The 21,671-nt window shown below is 48.5% G+C and overlaps 5 protein-coding genes across 5 annotated transcripts in view; 2 read left to right on the top strand and 3 right to left on the bottom strand.

Annotated features, from left to right (window-relative positions):
• The window catches only part of LOC128720392 (phosphatase Herzog), a 37,384-nt gene extending 34,520 nt beyond the window's left edge, over nucleotides 1–2,864 (bottom strand). Inside the window, exon 1 of the mRNA XM_053814060.1 lies at nucleotides 2,786–2,864. Within this exon, the coding sequence (XP_053670035.1) occupies nucleotides 2,786–2,864 (79 nt within the window). The remainder of the gene's footprint in view (nucleotides 1–2,785) is intronic.
• A 2,167-nt stretch (nucleotides 2,865–5,031) lies between these two features.
• On the top strand, nucleotides 5,032–6,100 carry LOC128720393 (proteasome subunit beta type-7). Its single transcript, XM_053814062.1, has 2 exons — nucleotides 5,032–5,158; nucleotides 5,238–6,100. The coding sequence occupies exons 1-2, from the start codon at nucleotides 5,097–5,099 to the stop codon at nucleotides 6,013–6,015; spliced, it is 840 nt and encodes a 279-aa protein (XP_053670037.1). The 5' UTR covers nucleotides 5,032–5,096; the 3' UTR covers nucleotides 6,016–6,100.
• A 147-nt stretch (nucleotides 6,101–6,247) lies between these two features.
• LOC128720395 (40S ribosomal protein S16) lies at nucleotides 6,248–7,163 on the bottom strand. The gene is made up of 3 exons (XM_053814064.1): nucleotides 7,119–7,163; nucleotides 6,979–7,023; nucleotides 6,248–6,860 (listed from the first exon to the last, which is right to left on the bottom strand). Exons 1-3 carry the CDS (start codon nucleotides 7,125–7,127, stop codon nucleotides 6,468–6,470), a joined length of 447 nt encoding a protein of 148 aa, XP_053670039.1. The 5' UTR covers nucleotides 7,128–7,163; the 3' UTR covers nucleotides 6,248–6,467.
• Nucleotides 7,164–8,195: 1,032 nt separating this feature from the next.
• On the top strand, nucleotides 8,196–11,993 carry LOC128720384 (structural maintenance of chromosomes protein 2). The gene is made up of 4 exons (XM_053814053.1): nucleotides 8,196–8,363; nucleotides 8,479–10,412; nucleotides 10,475–10,623; nucleotides 10,690–11,993. Exons 1-4 carry the CDS (start codon nucleotides 8,196–8,198, stop codon nucleotides 11,991–11,993), a joined length of 3,555 nt encoding a protein of 1,184 aa, XP_053670028.1.
• Nucleotides 11,994–15,748: 3,755 nt separating this feature from the next.
• LOC128720390 (sialin) lies at nucleotides 15,749–18,154 on the bottom strand. Its single transcript, XM_053814058.1, has 4 exons — nucleotides 17,861–18,154; nucleotides 17,060–17,305; nucleotides 16,146–16,991; nucleotides 15,749–16,080 (listed from the first exon to the last, which is right to left on the bottom strand). Exons 1-4 carry the CDS (start codon nucleotides 18,152–18,154, stop codon nucleotides 15,832–15,834), a joined length of 1,635 nt encoding a protein of 544 aa, XP_053670033.1. The 3' UTR covers nucleotides 15,749–15,831.
• Nucleotides 18,155–21,671: the final 3,517 nt, after the last annotated feature.

Genomic DNA, 21,671 nt, shown 5'->3' with positions numbered 1-21,671 from the left:
CGAAGATTTTGAAGCTCAGGTAAGCGTGTATGGTGGTGGTTCGCGGTGCAGACAGTTCGCAATCTGAGAGGTACGCCTGGGCAGCTTCTGACTAGCTGAAATCCCTCCCCGAGGGGCAAATAAATCAATCCCATCACCCATTCCTGCACCATTGCGAGCATGGCTAATGCTTAGGAAAATTCACACGCATCCCACCATCGAGGGGCCTCGGGGTTTTTGGTTCAGTCGCGAACACTTTTACGACGATGCCGCGAGTGAGCAGAAATCGCAGAAAGTTAGCCTCCCAAAAGAACCACCACCGAACGGCAATAAACAAACAAACAATCGAGACGAAGGAAGAAAAAAGGAACAGAATAGAAGAAAAACCCCTCCGTGAGGGAAACATATTGCCTCGTGCAAGGCGTCTAGCAGGTGGGGATTGCACGGTTGGTGATTTGCGCATCAATTCCACCCCACCCAGTGCTTCGATGGGATAATCCTGGTACCACAAAGGCAGGAGAAGTTTTGCAAAAATTCCCAAAACAGCTGCTGAAGCCAGAGCAGAAGCACGCTCTCTCACCATCGCTTTAGAATCGAACAACGACCTCCTGAAACCGGCCCTCGGGGAGACCCCAGTTAGCGAACACAAGGGTGCACCTGTTACGCATACTTTTTGGAGGACCTTTTTCCCAACCCTCTAACCACTCACTAGGCAAAGGGGATTTATTTTTCGTAGATTGAACGGGAGAAGGATGGAGGCAGATTGGAGCCACTTTGGCGGGGTTTTGCATGAGTTACGACCCAAGTGTTCTGGGCAGCGAATTGGGCCAATGCTGCTTCCCATGGTTGAAGGCAACGGAAATTGTCTTTAATGTGCCATACCGCAGCAGGGCGATATTTTTAACAGTTTCCTAAGCGCTTTTTACGAAGGGGAGCCGATTGCGATTGGTTCCATTGGAAGTATTCCAACAGCTCGTTACATTCTTTGGAAGCTACCCAATGTTGGATGTTTGTGCATGCTATATTAATATCCCAAAACCGCGAAATATTCACGCGAAAAACTACGCATACAATTATGCCTAAAGTACCTTTTGAGGCTCTCAGCATAGTCAGCTCAACGTATAACGAAAAAAAAAAAGACTTCAAGTTGGAAAAAGAAACCAAAACACGCAAGACAAACACTCGAATTTCGTCAGCGTTTATCGAGATCGGTTTCCAAAAACCAAAAGTAATTAAGAATTTTCCAAACACACACTCGGTGGGGTCAAACAGTCAGTCCAACCGAAAAAGCTCCAAATATTTTCCCAATCCCGGGAAAATCCTCCGGTTAGCGAAAAAGATAAACAACATCCTTCGCACATGGGACCAGCGTCTAACAAGGGTCGATGAGGCCAGAACCCTGTGGAGAAACGCCAAAACGCCCCCACGGTTTTGTCGACACGCGGTATTTGTGGTTCGCCCGAAAAGGGAAAATCGCCACATGCTACCACTGGGGGGTTTGGTGTTTCCACAAAGCTGGGTGGGTGTAAGAACGTGTTCCAAATCAAAAGAACTCGCACACGCGACCAGAACAGAGACGTGCACAAACGTGGATGCCCCTCTCGTGTGCTTTTGCTTTTTGCGCAGCGTACGCAACGACCGTTGGCGCCATTTTACGTTCCACGCGTACGAGGAAAATCGGTACGTTTTCGCAAAAACCCCGGAATGGGAGAGGTTTATGTGAGTTTCGCCATATCGACATCGGTCTTGTCGCGGGAATCGATGGCAAATCGAGCGAGGGCGTATATTTTTTCCTCTGACTTTGGGCCCTCAATGGACACGGGGACAAACTTGCGATGTGCCTCAAAGGGCACATCAAAAGGGCGCGCACGCCCGCGATCACGCAAGCTAGTAATATTATCCCACGCGAACGGTAACCTTCATTTCATACTGTCGCGATTCGTGCGAATCAACCGAACAAACCGGCATCGCGTCGTGGGAAGGAAATGATGGAAAACGAAAAGAAAACCCCCGCAAACACAAACGCACACGCGAACGAGGAAATGGTGGAAGTGAACCAACGGAGCCCAATTCTCGTGGTGGGGATTTTTTTTAGTTGTCACGGCAAACTCTACGAAACCGGTGAAAACCCGTACGCCACTGGGAAAGCGAGCCCCACGAGCGAACCCATCAAAAGCGCGCCCGGACGATTAATGTACACCGCGGTTCAGTCCCACGACTTCGGTGGGGATGTAAAATGAACAAACTTTATAACGTGTATTGTCATAACAACTAATTACGGTTGCTTTTCTTTGCTGTCGCAGAACAAACTCCCGACCCCGCGGGATGCTTTTATCTCTATCGAACGGTGGTGGCCTTTTGGAGGTTCAGTTTGCGGTTTTGCTCCGCGGGATTAAAGGCAACCTTGGCGAAGGGATAAAATAACCGAAAGACTTTATTTTTCTTTTCCCGTTGCTAGCCCCAACAAGCAAGCTACCTCTGGGGCCCCAGGGGTTGGTAATTGCTTCTAACGCAATTTTAACCAAATCCGGGACGTGTAACTCGAGCTGAAGAGTTGAGCCCACGAGATCGACATCATTTCATTAGGATTTACGAGAAGTCATAATTAGTCGTTTGATCCCTAACGCGCCCAGGGATGTTTTGCGAAGGATATCCGGGTTTTGGAAAGGGTGGTGGGTGCTACTTTTCCCCCCATTTCCACCCCTAATCCCCCCCGAAGCGCGATGATGCGATCGGATTAAATCGTCAAAGATAAGCAAGTTACAAGACGCAACTCCTACGCCGTGAAATGGCCTGCCTTTCTTACCTTTCTCGTTGGGATAGCTGCTGTTCAGTTGCTGTTCGTCATCCCGCGACACCTGCGTAATGATGGATGTAGCGTCCATTTAAACCATTGGCCGTTGGACGCTCTCCCTCCGGAAATGGGTTGCGCGTTACTCGATGGCTCGGTTCTTCCCGGTTTCCCGCGTGTCCTGTGGCTCGAGATGTCCTCACAGATGACGTGGGACTACGCGGCCTGGGCGGGAAGATCGCTCGGTCGGTACTGTTACGCCTCCAGTGGCACACATACGCGGGGAGCACGATACAGGTGTGCGTGTGTGTCGTTAACAGTGCGCCTCGCGTTACACTATCTCGCTCGCACTCGCATCAAATCCAACCTGAAGCTGTGCAACTTTTTGCCCGACGATTTTCACAATTTCCCGGGAAGAATGTGTAAACCGAGTGTGGCCAGAATGAAACGAAAACGAGAATGCTCACACGCGCGCACCGAGAACGGAAAGAAAACCCCCGAAAAACAGTAACCCCACACACTTTAGAACACAAATCGACCACTTTCACACTTGCTAAGAAACGGCTGCTAAGGGAGGAGAGAAAACAAATGCACACTCGAATGAAAATACGCTCCAAACTGAGGGACAGGCCCTCACGGAGAGTTGGTACGCGGAAAGCAAAAACCGCGAAGGGAACAGCCAACCCTCATTGAGGGCGCATATTGGCACTAGTTTGTGATCGAAACTCCCCAGACAACACCGGAACTACTTCGTAAGTTCTTCCGCTCTAGCCCCCGAAAAAAACGGCACGGTTTCCCCGTGCCTACACGGGGTTTCCAAACACCACCACCACACAACACACCCGGTTGCTATGATCTTTTGGTTGTTGGCGTTTATTTTCTTCTTTCCCTTGCTTCCATTGTACAACGGCGGCAACCGCATACGCAACCGCTTCTGACTCCCTTTGCGTACGTACTTTCTTTTTCTTTTATCTCGTTCTCACCGCCGCTCGGTTGGCGGTCCACTTTTAGCCGATGTCACCGGGACGGCCGCTTTTTCTAACAACACACTTTCACCAGGACGCGCTGGCAGCTCACTGCACGTGAAGAGTCGGATCACACAGTTGCCGAATCACGCCACGGATGTGTGTAATATTACAATCTAATCCACGCCTTTTACGACGGCCTTCGAGTATGACAAAACTTTAAATCTACCCCACCGACACTCGAAAAGGGGGAAACACGCACCAGCCGTTTTTTTCCTACGCGAACAAGATGGCCGCCGAGGGAGCGAAACGGAAGGGGTTCGCTGGGTATCGCGCGTTCGCTCTCTCGCTCTCGCAGCCACTGCGCGAGAAACCAACTTTACCGAGAATCTATTCCCCGAGCACACGGAACACGGTCGTTTCGTTCGAAGAGTCAGCGACGTTTTTGTGAACGAAGCGCCTGTTTGTGAAAGAGAAACGCGACCCTTTCGTGGCGTGTGTGTCAAATGCAGGGTTGGTAGGCAATGAACGTGCAATGGGATTCCTGTGATTGGAAAGTTTCGGTCATAAATGGCCGGTTTGGTTTGAATAAACAAATGAACCATTTAAAACTCGATGCTTTTGCGGTACAAGGATGAACGTGAAGAATACATTCCATTTTTACAACGTAAAACGTGGTTTGAAACACGTGAAAAGGTAAAATAAGATAGATATCAAAAGTTAACATTGACTTACCAGCCCTGCCTATCAAATACAAAATGGCCGGATTGTGCAACAGAGGCAAGGTCAGCTCATCCGGAATGATTTGACATTTACCTTCTGTAACCACGATATTTGGCATGAGTACGTTACAGTTTCATAGATATATTGAAAAATAACACAGAACTAAAAACATTAAATTCAAATAGTAGTTTCAGGCAATACAAAATTAAATATTTTACAAAATATAGGTTTCAAGATTCACCGAGGTTATGCATAATGTGATAGCTACAATTGCTAGGCCAATCGTCAAGCTCAAAGTAAGAAAAGATTAAGTTTCAATATACCTTTGTTGACTGATATCTTACATATATTCCAATAGGTAAGGTAAACCCCTTTTTTACTAATATTACATGCTTACCATATTTACTTTTGATTGTTTACCTGCGTTAACCTAAAATGAAAGATGGTAAAAAATGTAAATGTCAGATTAGTGTCGGTGCCATAGAACGTCAGACTTTCCTAATTGATCCCACCTTCTCTTTTTTCTCTACGTGAAACAGCAAAATTCATCATAAGAAACTTCCATCAAAATACACAAAATAGCGGAATCATCTCTTAGCGAGTCGGTGTGATTTTTCCTGATTTAAAACCAAATAAAAATGACTACTGACGTTGCCCGCGAATTCGAAGCTCCTGGATTTAGTTTTGAAAACTGCCGCCGGTAAGTTTTGTGGCCAGATTGCTTGGTGTTGACCAAGCCAACCGTAGGAACATTTTTACAAGCCGGATTCTTTCTACAGGAATGCCCAGCTCGTCAAGAATGGCTTTGTGCCACCGAAAATGATTAAGACAGGCACCACTATCTGTGGCATCATCTACAAGGATGGCGTTATCCTAGGAGCCGACACGCGAGCCACCGAGGGACCGATCGTGGCCGATAAAAACTGCGAGAAGATCCACTACTTGGCGAAAAATATGTACTGCTGCGGTGCCGGTACTGCGGCAGATACGGAGATGACCACACAGATGATCTCCTCCAATCTGGAGCTGCACCGGTTGAATACGGGCCGTACCGTGCCGGTGGTGGTGGCCAACACTATGCTCAAGCAGTTTTTGTTCCGTTACCAAGGCTACGTTAGCGCTGCTCTCGTGCTCGGAGGAGTGGACAGCACTGGCTCGTACATCTACTGTATCTACCCGCACGGTTCAACCGACAAGTTACCGTACGCGACTATGGGTTCGGGAAGTTTGGCCGCGATGTCCGTGTTTGAATCGCGTTGGAAGCCGGATATGTCAGAGGAGGATGGCAAAAAGTTGGTGCGGGATGCAATTGCGGCCGGTGTATTCAACGACCTGGGGTCCGGCTCGAACATCGATTTGTGTGTAATCCGTAAGGACACGACTGACTACTTGCGGACGTACGAAGAAGCTAACAAAAAGGGCACCCGCAGTCTAGCCTATGACTTCAAGCCTGGCACTACGGCAGTGCTGCAGAGCAAGAGTTTCAAGGTGGACATCACGGATACGGTTGTCCGCCAACTAGTACCCGAAGGCGCGGAAAGTATGGACACGGCTTAGGTTCATTCTCATGATGAAGGGATTATGTTCATTTCCAACCTAACTTTGTACTGCTATAATTTTGAGAATAAATTGCTGTAAGCAATGGGCGAAAAACAACTAAGCTACTCTTTTTCTTATGGAAAAAATGTTAACGACTAATTGAACTTAGACGAAGAAACAAAAAATAAATTTCTCGTATAATTTCGGTGGTAGCTCAAACCACGGCCTGACTAAATAGAACAACCGCTGATTCCGTAAGATTGTACAGATGTTCTCCGTTTATTCCTTCTCCTCATGTGTTTGCTCGAAGCAATATACGCGTAATCTTATGGAGATAATAAATTGTCACATCGAGTGGCGCCCAAGCGGCCAACACCACCTCATTTGAACCCGAAACGAATGCCGGCAAACGATGCGAAGGACAGCTTGAGCGACAACCAACACAACACGGATAGGTAAAAGTTGGTACCTTAACGGTACGACTTCTGGTACCGGGCGCGGGCACCTGGACCTCCGAACTTCTTCGGCTCGCAGCGACGCGGGTCAGCAACCAGCAGCGTTCGGTCGTACTGCGTTAGAATGTCCTTCAGTTCCTTGCGCGACGCTTCATCCACGTACTTCTGGTAGAACGAAACCAGGGCCTTAGAAACGGCCTGGCGGATGGCGTAGATCTGAGCGACATGACCACCACCGTTCACGCGAATACGGATGTCAACACCGGCGAACTTTTCCTTGCCCAGCAGAAGCAGCGGCTCCTGCAGCTTGTAGCGCAGGATTTTCGGTTCAATCTGATCCAGTGGGCGGCCATTGACTCGCAAAAGACCCTTGCCGCGCTTGCAGTATGCAACAGCGGTGGCGGTTTTCTGCAAATTGACGAATTCACTTCAGTTACTAAGCACTACTTCCTTACCGCTTCACCCGGCAGTACTTCCACGCAGCGGCTTGCTGTATGCCGTCGGTGGCCTGACACTTCATGCTTACCTTGCGGCCGAAAACCTGGACAGCGTTAACTTTTTCCTTGCGTGCCTGTAATAAAAGATCATCGGGAGTAAATTAGGACACATTTCACAAGCGCACCGCCAGAAATATCGCATATTTTAACAAAAATTTGCAGCACTTGCCTTTGGCATGTTGGATTCGCAGCACAACAAAATAGAAAAGGAAAGGAAACGCTTCCGGAACCACTGAACTAAATTTGACAGTGGTGAGTATGATTTTAGATAGCTGTCATTGATGTGAGGTAGGCAGATTGCTTCCGTCAGAGCACGCTCGCATACCAAATTCGAATAGTGCTGTTGCTCAATGTGAACGAAATGATATAATCATCCGAACATTTTTTTTCTTTTTTATTATATTTGCTAAATCCTTAAAAAGCTTTTGTTTGGCTTCTTTCAAAAACTGTGCCTCTGTTTGCACTTAAAAAAATCAATATATTTCGTCGGTTAATTGGTTCGAACTCGAAATGTTCGAAACCATTCAAATAAAACCGCTTTTCGAAGTCGCGCCTATGTCACCATGAGCAAGAAAGCTATAGTAAACAAAACATGCTTTCTCTTTCATACAAGTAACATATTTCAACAACAAAAGAACGCTGCATTAAAGCCACGCCAATGTTGAGTTAATTTTCGTCGCATTTAGCTTGTTTTACATCATGTAAGTACGGTCACGTGCAATTCGAATTGGGTTTTCTTTGAGTAAAGAAACACGTGTTTGAATGCAACCAAGAGGCGGTTACGAGAATTTTAAAATCAACTGACGACGCGTCATGTCTGACGTTAGCTACGTCAATACGAATGTGTGTGTACGCGCGAAAGCTTTGGAGGGAACAGAGTTCACTGGATAATTAAATAGAAATTTTTAGTTAAAAATTGATCAAAACCTTTTTTTCAGTGGTAAACTGCAATTTTAAGTAGTAATACAGTCACACAAACATCATAGCTTGCGTCCACGAGAAAAGTAGTTTGAAATAAACGACCCTAGGATAGCAAATTCATTACCGGATCGTTCAAAGAACAGCAACAATAAGAAGAACTAATGATAGCGTCTAAACAGACGCTTTTTGCTCGTAGCAAAAATAAACCGTACTCAGATATTTCAGCATCGTGAATAAGTGACATTGCGTTGCGTTTTTGGGTGAAAACACGCCAAGCCGATAAAGCAGTACCAGCGTTTATGTTACGAAATTTAAATGCTTCAAAATGTACATCAAATCGATCGTCATCGACGGATTCAAATCCTACGGGAGACGCACGGAAGTTCAGGGATTTGATCCAGAATTCAACGCCATCACAGGCCTCAACGGGACGGGAAAATCGAACATTTTAGATTCGATCTGCTTCGTGCTCGGCATCTCAAACCTGGTCCACGTAAGTACCGGATTCCTCAACTCGAGCGCCTCGTGCCCGGTTTTGCCGCCTTTTTTTTCGCACGTCACATCATATTAAATGATCGTGAAAACGGGGTTTTGAATTTCTATCGTAGGTTCGCGCAACATCGCTGCAGGATCTGGTGTACAAAAGCGGCCAGGCCGGAATAACCAAAGCGACTGTGACCCTGATTTTCGACAACTCGAACCAGAACCAGTGCCCAATCGGTTATGAGCACTGTCGAGAAATCTCGATCACACGACAGATCGTTGTGGGCGGAAAGAATAAATACCTCATCAATGGCAAATCGGTGCAGAACAAGCGGGTACAGGATCTGTTCTGTTCGGTGCAGCTGAACGTGAACAATCCGAACTTTCTCATCATGCAGGGCCGCATCACGAAAGTGCTGAACATGAAGCCGCACGAGATTCTGTCAATGATCGAGGAAGCGGCCGGCACAAGTATGTACGAGGCGAAACGTGACACCGCACTAAAACTGATCGAGAAGAAGGATGCCAAGCTGAACGAGCTGTACGCGGTCATACGGGAGGAGATCGAACCCAAGCTCGAGAAGTTGCGCAAGGAGCGCGAACATTACATCGAGTTTCAGAAGGTTTGTCGTGACATTGAGTATCTGACGCGGCTGTACGTCTCGTATCGGTACCTGCAGTTATGCAAAAACGTAGAGGATTCAGAAAAGGCGATCGCCACCCTCCAATCGGCCATCGGCGACAGCGAAAAGAAAATCGAATCAAACAGCTCAACAGCGGAGAACCTCGAACAGGAGGCCAAGTCGATGCAGGAACGCATCGATACCGAGGGAGGTGGGATGTTGGGCGAGTTGGAGAAGGAACTAGCAGCGGAGAGCAAAAAAGAAGCGACCGTATCCGCGGACCGAAACAATGTAAAGGACAGCATAGGTGTCGAACAGCGGAAACTGAAAAATCTTCACAAAAGCATCCGGGACGATGAGCAAGCGCTAGCGGGAAAGGAAGCGGAGATGCAACGTCGCGGGGAAATGTTTCAAACGCTCAAGGATGCGTGCGAGACAGATGCCAATTCGTTCGCAGCAGCCCAAAAACACTTGGAGGCTGTCTCTGCAGGTCTGTCGACAAACGAGGACGGCGAAGCGGCCACGCTTCAGGATCAGTTGATTTCCGCGAAGCAAAAGTCTGCCGAAGCGGCCACGACCATTAAGCAATCGGAGATGGAGCTGAAACACTCGCAACAGTTGCTCCGGGATAAGCAAAAGGACATGAATAGCAGCGATGCGGCGTACCTGGAAGATAAACGGAAACTGACGAAGGTCGAGGGACAGATCGGCCAGATCGAGCGAGAGCTGCAATCGACGGGGTATGAAGAGGGTTCCATTGAGTCGTTGTCCTCCCGGAAGCAAGCGCTGCAGTCCGAAATTCGAGGCCTTCGTTCGGATCTGGACCGACGGAATGCGCATCGCTGGGAGTTGCAGTACCGCGACCCAGAACCAGGCTTCGATCGCAGCTCGGTCAAAGGAATGGTTGCAAAGCTGGTCACCGTGAAGGATCCCAAGTTCGCTCAAGCCCTGGGAACCGTCGCCGGTGGTAACTTGTACTCTGTCATCACTGACACGGACATGACGAGCAAAAAGCTTCTGCAGAAGGGGCAGCTTCAGACTCGCACAACCATGATTCCATTGAACAAGATCACGGGTCGCGAAATCGATCCATCGGTGGCACGTTTCGCGGAGGAATTGGTGGGAAAGGAAAACGTGGCCACTGCGCTGTCGTGTGTTAGCTACGATCCACAGGTCGAAAAGGCGATGCGGTTCGCGTTTGGACATTCGTTCATCGTGAAGGATCTGAACGTGGCGAAGAAGATCACGTACCATCCACGCATCATGACGCGATCTGTTACTCTCGACGGGGACGTGGTCGATCCAGGTGGTACCCTGTCCGGTGGTGCCCGAGCCAAAGGAAACGCCGTCCTTTTGGAGGTGGCTGAAATCAACAAGTTACAAGCTGTTCTGCAACAGAAAGAAGCTGAACTGCGAGAAATTTGTGCCGAAATGGGGTATGCATGGCTTGATCGTGGTGATGTTCCGATGAAGATTAACGGGTGGTCTATTTTTACAGCAATATTGAGAAAACTGCCCAACGTTTCGGCCATCTGAAGGAGCAACACGATATGCTCAACTACGAGTTGAACAACCTAAAGCAACGGCTGGCTCAGACATCATTCCAACAGACGCAGGAAGAAATCGAGCAGTTAAAGCAGAAATTAGGTAAATACTGAAGGGCTCTCCATGCCGAATAGCACAGGTATATTGGTGTTCTCTTACGTTCCTCAGAAACACTGCAACAATCCATGGTCGATGCTCGACAGACGCAAACCCAGTGCAACGCTAAGGTGAAAGACCTGCAGTTCAAGATTGCCGACGGAAAAGGGCACCGTGAGCGTGAGCTTAAAGCCGCCGAGGACGACCTGAAGCGCACGAAGAAGAAAAGCGAGGAAAGTCGCAAGAACTGGAAGAAGCACGAGCAAGATTTTGAAACATTGAAGCTCGAAATTGAAGAGCTGCAGAAGGGCATTGTGGCGGCGAAAGAGCAAGCCGTTGCGCTGGAACAGCAGATCGTCGGTCTGCAGGAACGGCTGACGGAAGTGAGCGGTACGAGCGACCAAATGACGGCGGCAGTAACGGCATTGAAACAGCAGATCAAACAACACAAAGAGGCCATGAATGCGCAGAACAAGGAACTGAAGGGGAAGTATCACCAGCGTGACAAGCTTCTTAAGCAAAACGATGAGCTGAAGCTCGAAATAAAGAAGAAAGAAAATGAAATCACCAAGGTGCGGAACGAAAACAAGGACGGGTACGATCGGATCAGCGGGATGGAGGAGAAGTACCCGTGGATACCGGAGGATAAGGAGTTTTTCGGCGTGAAAAACACGCGGTATGACTACAACAAAGAGGACCCGCAGGAAGCAGGTCGGAAGCTGAAAAAGCTGCAGGATTCAAAGGACAAGATGAGCCGGAACGTGAACCAGAAAGCGATGGTGCTGCTCGAACGAGAAGAGGACCAGTACAAGGAGGTGATGCGCCGCAAGAAGGTGGTGGAGGATGACAAGAATAAAATTCAGGCCATCATCAACGATCTGGACGAGGAGAAGAAGAAAAAGCTGAAGGTGGCTTGGAGCGAGGTGGACGAAAACTTTGGCAGCATCTTCAGCACGCTGCTGCCGGGAACACAGGCGAAGCTGGTTCCGCCCGATGGCGTGAGTTTTATGAAGGGGCTCGAGGTGAAGGTCGGTTTCAACGGGATGTGGAAGGAATCGCTGACGGAGCTGAGCGGTGGTCAGCGGTCGCTTGTGGCCCTCTCGTTGATCTTGGCTATGCTGAAGTACAAACCGGCACCGCTGTACATTCTGGACGAGGTGGACGCGGCGCTTGATCTGTCCCACACGCAGAACATTGGCAACATGTTGAAGGCGCACTTCACCAACTCGCAGTTTATCATCGTGTCGCTGAAGGACGGTATGTTCAATAACGCGAACGTACTTTTCCGGACGAAGTTCATTGACGGTATGTCCGGCGTCACGCGGACCGTTAACACGGCAAACCTGAAAAGAGCTGCTGCGGAAGCTGGAAGGTAACCATCGAAGGTGGGTGAATAAATGTAAAGCTATTTTTTTATAAATTGTGTGCTGTCACGTTTTATGTGTAATAAACCAAAATTTTTACTAAATGAAGATGGTATTGAAATTAACATGTAAGGTATATAGGTATATCATCGTAGTAATGCGGGGCCAATTGTTGTGCACTGTGTGCAATATGGATGCAACTTGCATGCAAGCATTTTGTGCGCATGTGCTTGTATGGTTGTTTGTATAGCTAGTGCTTACGTTCCCGTTCACGGTTTCGTATTATTCAAATTTCAAGAAAACTTGCTGTTTATTTTCCGTTAGAAAAAAAACTTTGTGGATTCTACATCTAGTCTGGTTGATAATTTACGATAGGCTCAACTGCATAAGCTAGTACGCGAAAAATACCTTGTTTTTTAATCTTACTTCTGAGCGTCTAGTCCTGTCGTAAATTCTAAAAACTTTCCCATCGAATACATGTTGTGTTCCTGATGCCTTTTCCAGGATGTCCGGGTTCCTATTGCTCGCTTTCACGAAAGCATGTGTCCGTACGATGTATGTCAGCTCTTAAATTATCGAAGGAATGTGACAAAACACCCAGAATCCCCGCCAAACTTGTGGTTTTTATGCATCCATCGTATCTCGTTTCGCAGAAGTGGACGAGTTGGAGAACACGAAACGTATAAAAACTATCACGGTACGACATCCGCCCACTGGACAGTGCGCCAGGAAAACCCCTCTTTCCACGTCAGAAGATACCGTGTTTAGACGGTACGGACGATGTCAGGTAACCCAGCGTCAGTTCCGTTTACGTGAACCGTAAACGCAGTATGTGTGTTTGCTCATGTGGCCCGGAAAAGGCGTACGTATCGGTTTGCTCACATCCTACCCCAAAACGCCAGGGCAACAGGGACGAAGATCGGACCGTCGCGTTTGTTTTGGGTTTTCGAGCTTTAACCGTGGGAAGTCAGCCTCAGGCAGCGGGCAACCCTCGACCGTAACCGATTCCGGGGATAAAAAACATTTACTTACATTATAAGCAAATAAATGTCCCTCACGGGAGTTTTGAAAAATGTCCTTTTTAACATATTACATTTAAAATAAAAGTTTGCACCGTCTTTTTGCAAACCCGGTGCCCCTTTCGTGGGTTCCCGTTCCCGGAGATAGAAGGTGGCGCCTGTTTGCTGTTTGCTAGGAAACGGGTTGATGATGGGTTTTGGAAAGTTTTACACTTACTCATCCGTGTCAGCCCATTCCTGGCGTTGGGGGTTGAGATGCGGTATAAATATTTGAGGAAAATTCCCCGACTTTGGAGGGCGAGCCGTACGTTGAGCCGTATTATCCTTGAGAGACCAAAAAACTGGAAAACGGTTGGGTTTGAATTTGTCACGTGTGAAAGAGCTGTTTGACAACAGGTTGATTCAGAAAATACATTCATCCGAGATCTAACCATCATGCTTTACGCGAGACGCACACATGCACCTTTTCGAGTAGCTCTTTTATGCTTATCTTACAAGTTGTAAAGCAACCAAATCCGGTGGAATATCGTCACTGTGAGCAAGTAAAAATAACACAACTCGCACAACACCCCATGTTATCGATGGAACGTCATCTCTCATTCAATCACACTAACTTCCAATCAAGCTTCCATAATCATAAACACCAACCAAACCCGCGTTCCCGGGAAATGCTGAAGGCGCCTACCACCCTCCTGGGCGGAATTGACTCGAGAATTACGCGCCTTTTCCCGAAGCTAACAATAAAAATAAACAAAACCCACCACTGATCCCCGTCGGAATCGCAGCCGGATGGGGAAATCAATTTACCCACGTTTTGCCAGAGGACACACCGCCACATCCTTGTGTTGGGTGGGAGAAGGATACGTATTTCAATTTTTCATTCGCGCAATGGCCGGGTGGTTGTTGTTTCGCGCGCACGAAAAAACCACACGTGGTGCGATTTTTTGTTCCTGGCGAAAGTCGCCGCCGGGCCTCGGTCGGAGTGAAGGAGTTCTCCGATGTTGCGAAACATTGGCGCGCTCCGGTGGGAATTTGGAGTTTTATGATCCCGTATGTCGCAACGCGTGTGTGCTTGTCCGGTGGCTTTCGCAACCAACCCAGCAATGAAAGCATACACGGTGGCGTATTGAAAAATGAGGCACACTTTTGAAGGTGATAAATTGGAGGGGGCTAAAAAAACCTCTAAACAAAACGTGAACGTGTGTCCTGGAGTTGTATCCTGCAAGGATACAAATGAATGCAAAGGTGGTGTGTGGCATGTCGAGCTGCACACTGCTCGGTGGGATCCTGTTCGTGCTTTATTGTAGCTTACCCGTTCCGCAAGTGCATCAGGGGTTTTATGACGGATACACGTTTTACGGTGCCAGGATCCAAAGCAGGATTGAAAACACGCTCCGTTACGAATCGACCGATTACGATCCAGGGGATCCTTTTTATAACATTCGCACGCTTTCAGCGAAAGTAGTAAAATGGTAGGCCATATAGGAATGCCATCTCGTACCTCGGGTAGGTGGGCTTAATGCGCCACTTGACAGCCAATCAAATTACCATTCGTTACGATTTTGATCGGCACAACGCCATCCAGAATAACCGGATGATGCGGCCTCTTCACCACGGGATAAATGATACGTGATAACGGCTAATGGTAATGGTTGTCGTTTGTTATTTTGTGGAACGCCTCCGAAACGGCGCTCGGAAAGATATTAAGCGTGGAGTTGCAAATTGTGCTCCATATGTCAAATTTCTGCCATTGGCATCGTTATAAATTTAATCATTTCGCAAAGAACGAACCATGGGCGTGGGTGTGAAATATATCACAAAAATGCTCGAGCACCGTAATAGCTCATGAAAAATACGAGAAAGGATAACACACTCGTCCATTCGTTTGGAAGTGAACCGATCTAACGCACTCCGTTCGATATCCATTAGCGCGGGTGACGTCGAAGAATTGGTCGGATAAAGACATCACTAGACGGCCATATTTCAGCGCAGTGTCACCTTCGTTAACCGTGCCCGGGGATCCGCATCTAAAATGGATCTTTTGAAAAAAAGGATATGAAGTAAAAAACGACGACGGCGACAAGCAATAGCGAAGACTTATTGAAAACCTTCTGTCGCCCCTTGTTCGCCAGGATCACCCGGAGCCACGAGAGCAAGGATACGTAAGGCACTGTGCCACGATACGCCACCCTGGCTTCCCGAGGTTCTCGGTATCGCAAAATGGTATCGAAATCAAATAAACATAAATTTCCGCAATGTATGATGGGCATAAAAGTGTCTTTTACTGCGTTTGAATATTTTATCGGCCCCATGGCCGTGGATGTGCTCCTGTGTCGCGGGTGGAAATCTTCGCCCACCGTGAAGTGCGTGGGTTACATTGGCGTATCTCGTTTAACGCACCTCGGTGTGGCCATTGATGTGCCCGCGGGACGCAACCAGGTCGCTGACAAGCGCACTCGAGCGTCTCGATGAAGGCGTGCTGAAATGAAGTTAAGACCACGGAGGTACTCTCCAACCCCAGCGCCAGGAGATGGTTTGGAGCGTTGCATTATAGATTCCCGTACATTGAGTGTGTCACTTGCATATGCATGAGCCGCTTCCGGGCAGCTTCTCGTTGTCGCTTCCACGGGAACAAACTTCGCTCTGATGCCGCAAAACCGCAAGGATGCAAAATCTGCTTCGTAAACCCGCACAACATGCTCACAGAGCCAGCGATAAGGACAAAGGATACGTGCTGCGTTCCGAGTTTTGCATTTATTCACAACTTTGGCACCGAGATTGACAAAAACAAGGAACGGAAAAGAAACATTCCACTTTGGCTAATACTGTCGCTAAACTGAGCTCAAACGAACGGTTTCAGGATCGTCGCTGGTAGGTTGATCCTGCTTTACTGGAATCACCGTAAGCTGCGATGGATTGAACTCCTCCAACTCGTCCGCGCTGATGTTCACTGAAGTCACATCCTCACAGGAGTTCCACGGCTGTAAGGTCGAGTCAGCAAACGCCATGTAAAGCACGCCACATACGATCAGCGTACCGGACGTGATAAGGAAAATGATCTTCCATTGCTCCACGGTGTGCTGCAAAACGAATGGCACCTCCATCAATCCTTTTCGGGCTTCTTTAAGTGATTTCCAGTACTTACATTTCCGAGCATACCGACGATGATGGGTGATATGAAACCAGGCACAACCGTGATCATGCCACTAAACCCTAACAGGATACCAGCATACCGAGGACTCATGTCGACGAGGTTCGCCAGTGGACCCGTCGATACGGCTCCATGCACGGTGGTGGCTAAGGTCAAGAATACGGTCGCCAACAGTGAGTTACAGCCGGAATATGCGAGCCCAAACACGAATACTCCATTCACCAGACAGCACAAAGTTCCACCCATTTTCCGCACACCAGTCCTCGACATAAGCTCACGCTTTAGCAGGTGATCGCCAATGATCGAGAAGACGTACGCGAAAAGCATGCGGCATAGATGAGGAATACCCGACAGCAATCCCGTCATTTTGATGTTCCATCCGTGCACGTTGTTGAAGTATGTTGGGGCTTGCGTCATGAGCGTGAATAAACCCCAGATGCCTCCCCATTGCGCGACGATCGTCATCCAGAGTGGTTTCGAGAGCACAATCTGCCTCCAGGGTGTTGGCTGTTCGGCGTGCTGTCGTTGGGATGTCGACGACTTTGCTTCCGAAAGACCGAGCGAGCTCTCGATGTACTTTCGCTCGCTCGGATGAATGCGTGGGTGTTCGGCGGGTGAATCGTACACGTAGTACAGCCACGCTACGTACCAAACGGTCCCAAACACACCACAGAAGTGGTATACATACTCCCAGGATGACCACGAGATGATGTACCCGAACAGTGGGAAATTGAGCGCTACTCCGACTGAGCTGCCAAGGTACGCCGTCACAAATTTGCTCCGCTCGTTCGGTGGGATCCACTGACCAGCCATATGGTGCATGGCGGGCCAAGCCAGTCCCTGTTGTTGGAGTAGAGATCGAAAGGAAGATCACGATAAAGATACGAAGGTAACGGACGTCTACTTACGCAAACGAGCCCCTGGAGGACACGCAGAACTACCAGCACGCGGTAGTCCCAGTAGGAAGCAATCGGCATCAAGCAGCACATCCAGCAGCCGATCACGTTGCTGGCACCAAATACGAGCTTTGTGCCATAGCGTCTCGCCAGGATACCACCTGGTATCTGGGTGATCCAGTGTAGCCAGTAAAACGCACCCAAAATCAACCCCTGCTGGTACTCGCTCCACTCGAAACCCTGCTTCTGGAGGTCTAACTGTGGAAGACGAAATGGAGAGTCCAGATGAGATGATGATCATTCGACAGCATTTTGGCACAGGGAAGACGTGTGACAGATAGCTTGCCAGCAACGCCTCGAGGATCGTCGACCGAGGGCCATTAAAATAATCGCTGATTAGACCCCAGGCGTGCCGCCACCATTATCACGCGCCATTAATGAATTGCGGAGTCAATTGGCATGACTATTTTTTGTCGAGAGGGAATGAATCGTACCAGGCCAAGGGCAATGTCACGCGGGAGCGCATTTCCAATCAAAACATGCCCGGGTGGATGTATGGAGATGGCTTAAAGCGTGGAGGTATCTTTTCTGAGCCGAGGTTGCGGATTACGTCGCCCTATATCATGCCCCCTTTTACGATCGTGAGACACGCTTTCCGAGGGCTTAGCGGTCCAGCTAGGCACTTATCTGATGGACACTGATGATACGGCGCCATATCGCACCATATCATAATTTATCACCCGGTAGTGGACGGAGCATTTCACTCAAAATGATAAACGACAGGCAGGCAGGCGTTCGTCCGCTGGTACTTACGTGAAGCAGCGATAGCAAAATTTGTTCCGGTGAACGGATGCGATCTTTTTGCGATCGCAATAAGTTGAACCCTGTGCTGGGGGTATATAACTGCTCAGTGGAGCCGTTGCCCGCCGGCACGTAGCAAGCATAGTCCACCTTCACCTCACCAGTGAACTGCATATCTGGTTGCTTGATCATTGCCACGATCGTGATGTTCGTGTTGATGCGGATCATGTAGTTCACGGCGAAACCCACAAACACGAGGTACCACAGTGTGGTCCTGGCACTGATCGCGACTTCATCCTTCGCCATATTGATCGTCTAGAAACACACTGTGTAAGGCTGAGTAAGCTCACGTGTTGCTATAGCCGCACTAGGCGCATCATCCCAGGGATGCTTTGCGAACACGTCCGTCGGGAGTACCGACAAACGACTGAGGCTGGCCGACATCCATCGCTACTAGGCAAGCGTGCAGAGTACGGTCTGATGATTCTGCCGTAATTTGTTTGGCTTCATGATCCTGCCTGCCATACCGGGTGTCTTGAAGATAAGCGGGTACGTCTCGCGCGCTCCTGACTAATCTCCGCTGGTCGGTTCTGGGTTCACGCTCCTGCGTACCGTACCGTATCGCCATCGCTTCTGATAGTGGATTGATTGGATGAAACTGCGCGAATGGTGGGGTTTAAACGGAGCGTTTTATGGAAATGAATTGCCGGTTGTCTCGTGGCCGGGAGAAAGACCGTTGATAGCGGAGAAATGGTGGGAATCTGCGTCCCAAACGCACACAATTATCGTCCAAATCCAGATCCAGCCAGATAGTACTGATGGGGATTTTTTGTTGTTTCCTTCACTGATCTTGAACCTGGCTGTAAGCATTCTCTCTAGAACGGTGATAAGAACCCAATACACCATACAGCTGAGAATGGTCTGATCGCTCAATGCTAACCCTGAGTGATGATAAACTGCGATCGATCAGCCGCTATTACTCATCTCAACGATGGCGTTCAAAGTACAAACGCTACCATCGGAACAGGATATTAATGCAGATGGGATGCACTCAAACGTAGACTTATTTGTGGTACCAGTTTCAAGAACCGGTTTCGACGTTTCCCAACAAATCGTCACCATGCGCACGAGGACGCTGACGTAGAGCCGTCAGTACTGTGTCAGCTGGGATAGTTAAACGACGTTTTGTCGGCAGCAAAATGATCGTCCGTTGGAGTTTATTGCTGATAATGGCGTGCGTAGCACGTTGTCAGGAGTTTTTCGACAGCCCGCCTGATAAATACGTCAGTGGAAAGAGTTTTGCCGGTAAATAACGTAGCTATGTGTGGTGAAAGTTTGCGAGTTTGATCGAGAAAGGTGTTTTTTTTTTGTATTCTAGAGTGTGAAGAACGTTTCCCTTCGGACATCGATATGACTGTCCATACCGAGGCAATCGGTGGAGAGCGCGTTTTTCGGGGAGAATTTCAACACATGGCCGCCATCGGCTGGACTCGCCCGAGTGGAGCCATCGACTATCTATGTGGCGGAAGTTTATTAACATGGCGGTTCATCCTGACCGCGGCTCATTGCGCCGTTGACGCCAACAGGTAAACTCAAGGTGTCCTGTTTTCAAGTGTGGTGGAATAACTTGTTTTTTTTCTTCCGGACGTGGAGTAGCCTTCCACCGGATACAGTTCGTTTGGGTGACACCGATCTCGGCGGTACCGATGACGACGAATGGGCGCAACAGATCGCGATCGGGCGCTTCATCAAACACCCGCAGTATCGTGAGTCTAAAAATTACTACGATGTCGCACTGGTCGAGCTGAAGGAGCAGGCCTGGCCAAGCGATGCCGTGTGTTTCGCGTGTGTATGGCGCGAATCGGATGTACCTGGTGTTCGCATGGATGCGGTAGGATTCGGAGCGCTTGGGTTTGGCGAACAACTGAGCCCGACTTTGCAGAAGGTGACACTGAGTACGATCAGTTCGACGGAGTGCTCCTCGAGGATTCCCGTGAACCGGCGCCAGTTACCCGAGGGGTTGCGTGCTGATCAGTTCTGCGCCGGCAGTGAAACGATGGACACCTGCGAGGGTGATTCCGGTGGACCGATTCAAACTGAGCGGCACGATCCGTTTGGGAATGTCTTCCCTCTGGTGGTAGGGGTAGTTTCGTTTGGAACGCCGTGCACAGAGGGATCAATCGGGGTATACACCCGTATCAGTGCGTATTTAGACTGGATTGAGAAGGAACTGGGGCAGTCACTCGACTACGACGGTAAGCTTTCGAATGACAGTCACCTAAGACGTATTGGCCTTGATTAATTTCTGTTCCGCTTCATTCCCAGTGTGTACCAGTTTAGCCGGTGCATGTGAACGTAAGACAAACCCTTCAATTTCGGCCAAAAATCTGCCAGTTTTTCCTCGCAATCGCTACGGTCTGCTGTGGACGCGTAACGACACCGATATCTACCAGTGTGGAGGGCTTCTCATTGACTATCAGTACATGTTAACGTCGGCAGACTGCGTTACATCCAGCCGGGGTCCACCGAGTTTTGTGGCAGCTACAGCAAACAGCGATCGTGTTCCGGTCGATGACGTGTTCGTTCATCCAAAGTATAAACCGGGCAGGCCGGGATATGATATAGCGCTCATAAAACTACGTCAATACGCGAACCTCGCTGAGACGATACCGATCTGTCCGTTGAAAGCAATACCAGAAAATGAATGGGACAGCTTGATACTTCGATTCGGTGCTTCGATACCTGCGACACAGCCCAGCATCGTAGATTTTGACAGGACCAAGAAAAGCTACGTGCTGCCCACTTTGCGTGGAGAACGATGTACTACCGGGAAGGTTGACAGTGCCAGCGATCTTGTGTGCATCGCTCGTAATGTGTCCTTGGTACCGAGGACCTGTCAGGTAAGAATCTACCTGAAGAGAGATTTGACGAATGCTTAACATTTGGGTTTGCGTGCTTTTCTGCAGGTCGACTACGGCGGCCCTGTAATGGCCGAGGTGTCCGAAGGCAACTACCGATTTCTTGGAGTAATATCCCGTATGACTGAAAGATGCGACAGTAACATTATCTTTACCACAATCACCCACTATCTACAGTGGATGGAAGAGATCATGTTTAAAAAACTACATGAGCGGCTTGTATTTAGCACCTAGAAAATGATTGCATACAAATTTGTAGGATATTCAGGGAATTCATACGTCTACAGATATTACATAGCAGAATAAACAGAAGTTAATTGTGCAATGAAAGTAAAAAATAATACCCTTGCTTTGTAAAACTCTAAAAATATATGAATAAAAAAATATCAACGATTCGACCTTGCATTCGTCGCTCGTGTCGTTAACATCAATCGTGCTTTTATGCAAAAGAAAACAATGAATGGTGAACCTAGATGACCGGATCGGGAATCGTCCAAAAACCTGTTTGGGAGCTTAAAACTCCATCTGACGTCGACCTTGCTTCACGAGTCGTGCCGCGAAGAGACATAACATCAGTTGATTATCATCGGCAGGCGACAGCACTTGAAAGAGTTATTTGCCGATACTGGAGTTTGGAAATAAAAATGAAGCGCGATAGAAAGTTTTTGTGTGTTGCATTCGTATTGCTATTAGATTCCCTGGCTCTTGGACAGTTGCCAATGTTTTTCGATACTCCTTCACCGGATGCTATGAATCGTACTTCAATGAGAGGTGATCGATCATTTTGTGATCAGCAGTGTATTGTGTAATAATATGGTGCCACTTTCGCAGATTGCCCTGAAAGGTTCTACTCAAACGTGGAGGATGAGCTTGGCTCATTTGGAGGATATGGTGGAGTGCGAGTC

Source organism: Anopheles nili, chromosome 2 (genome assembly GCF_943737925.1).
Source record: "Anopheles nili chromosome 2, idAnoNiliSN_F5_01, whole genome shotgun sequence".
Classification (NCBI taxonomy): Eukaryota; Metazoa; Arthropoda; class Insecta; order Diptera; family Culicidae; genus Anopheles; species Anopheles nili.
The sequence above is the reverse complement of the archived record's forward strand: the minus strand, read 5'-3'. Positions and strand labels throughout refer to the sequence as shown.

What these genes read in the sequence shown, in the direction of transcription:
- LOC128720393 (XM_053814062.1), top strand. Translation starts at nt 5,097, where the DNA reads ATGACTACTGACGTTGCCCGCGAATTCGAAGCTCCTGGATTTAGTTTT. An exon ending in AGTTTTGAAAACTGCCGCCG is followed by an intron (nt 5,159 to 5,237) that starts GTAAGTTTTGTG and finishes TTCTTTCTACAG; the next exon opens with GAATGCCCAGCTCGTCAAGA.
- LOC128720390 (XM_053814058.1), bottom strand. Translation starts at nt 18,154, where the DNA reads ATGGCGAAGGATGAAGTCGCGATCAGTGCCAGGACCACACTGTGGTAC. An exon ending in TTTTGCTATCGCTGCTTCAC is followed by an intron (nt 17,306 to 17,860) that starts GTAAGTACCAGC and finishes CGTCTTCCACAG; the next exon opens with TTAGACCTCCAGAAGCAGGG. An exon ending in TCCTCCAGGGGCTCGTTTGC is followed by an intron (nt 16,992 to 17,059) that starts GTAAGTAGACGT and finishes CTCCAACAACAG; the next exon opens with GGACTGGCTTGGCCCGCCAT.
- LOC128720395 (XM_053814064.1), bottom strand. An exon ending in TCCAGGTTTTCGGCCGCAAG is followed by an intron (nt 6,861 to 6,978) that starts GTAAGCATGAAG and finishes GTCAATTTGCAG; the next exon opens with AAAACCGCCACCGCTGTTGC.
- LOC128720384 (XM_053814053.1), top strand. Translation starts at nt 8,196, where the DNA reads ATGTACATCAAATCGATCGTCATCGACGGATTCAAATCCTACGGGAGA. An exon ending in GCATCTCAAACCTGGTCCAC is followed by an intron (nt 8,364 to 8,478) that starts GTAAGTACCGGA and finishes TTTCTATCGTAG; the next exon opens with GTTCGCGCAACATCGCTGCA. An exon ending in GAAATTTGTGCCGAAATGGG is followed by an intron (nt 10,413 to 10,474) that starts GTATGCATGGCT and finishes CTATTTTTACAG; the next exon opens with CAATATTGAGAAAACTGCCC.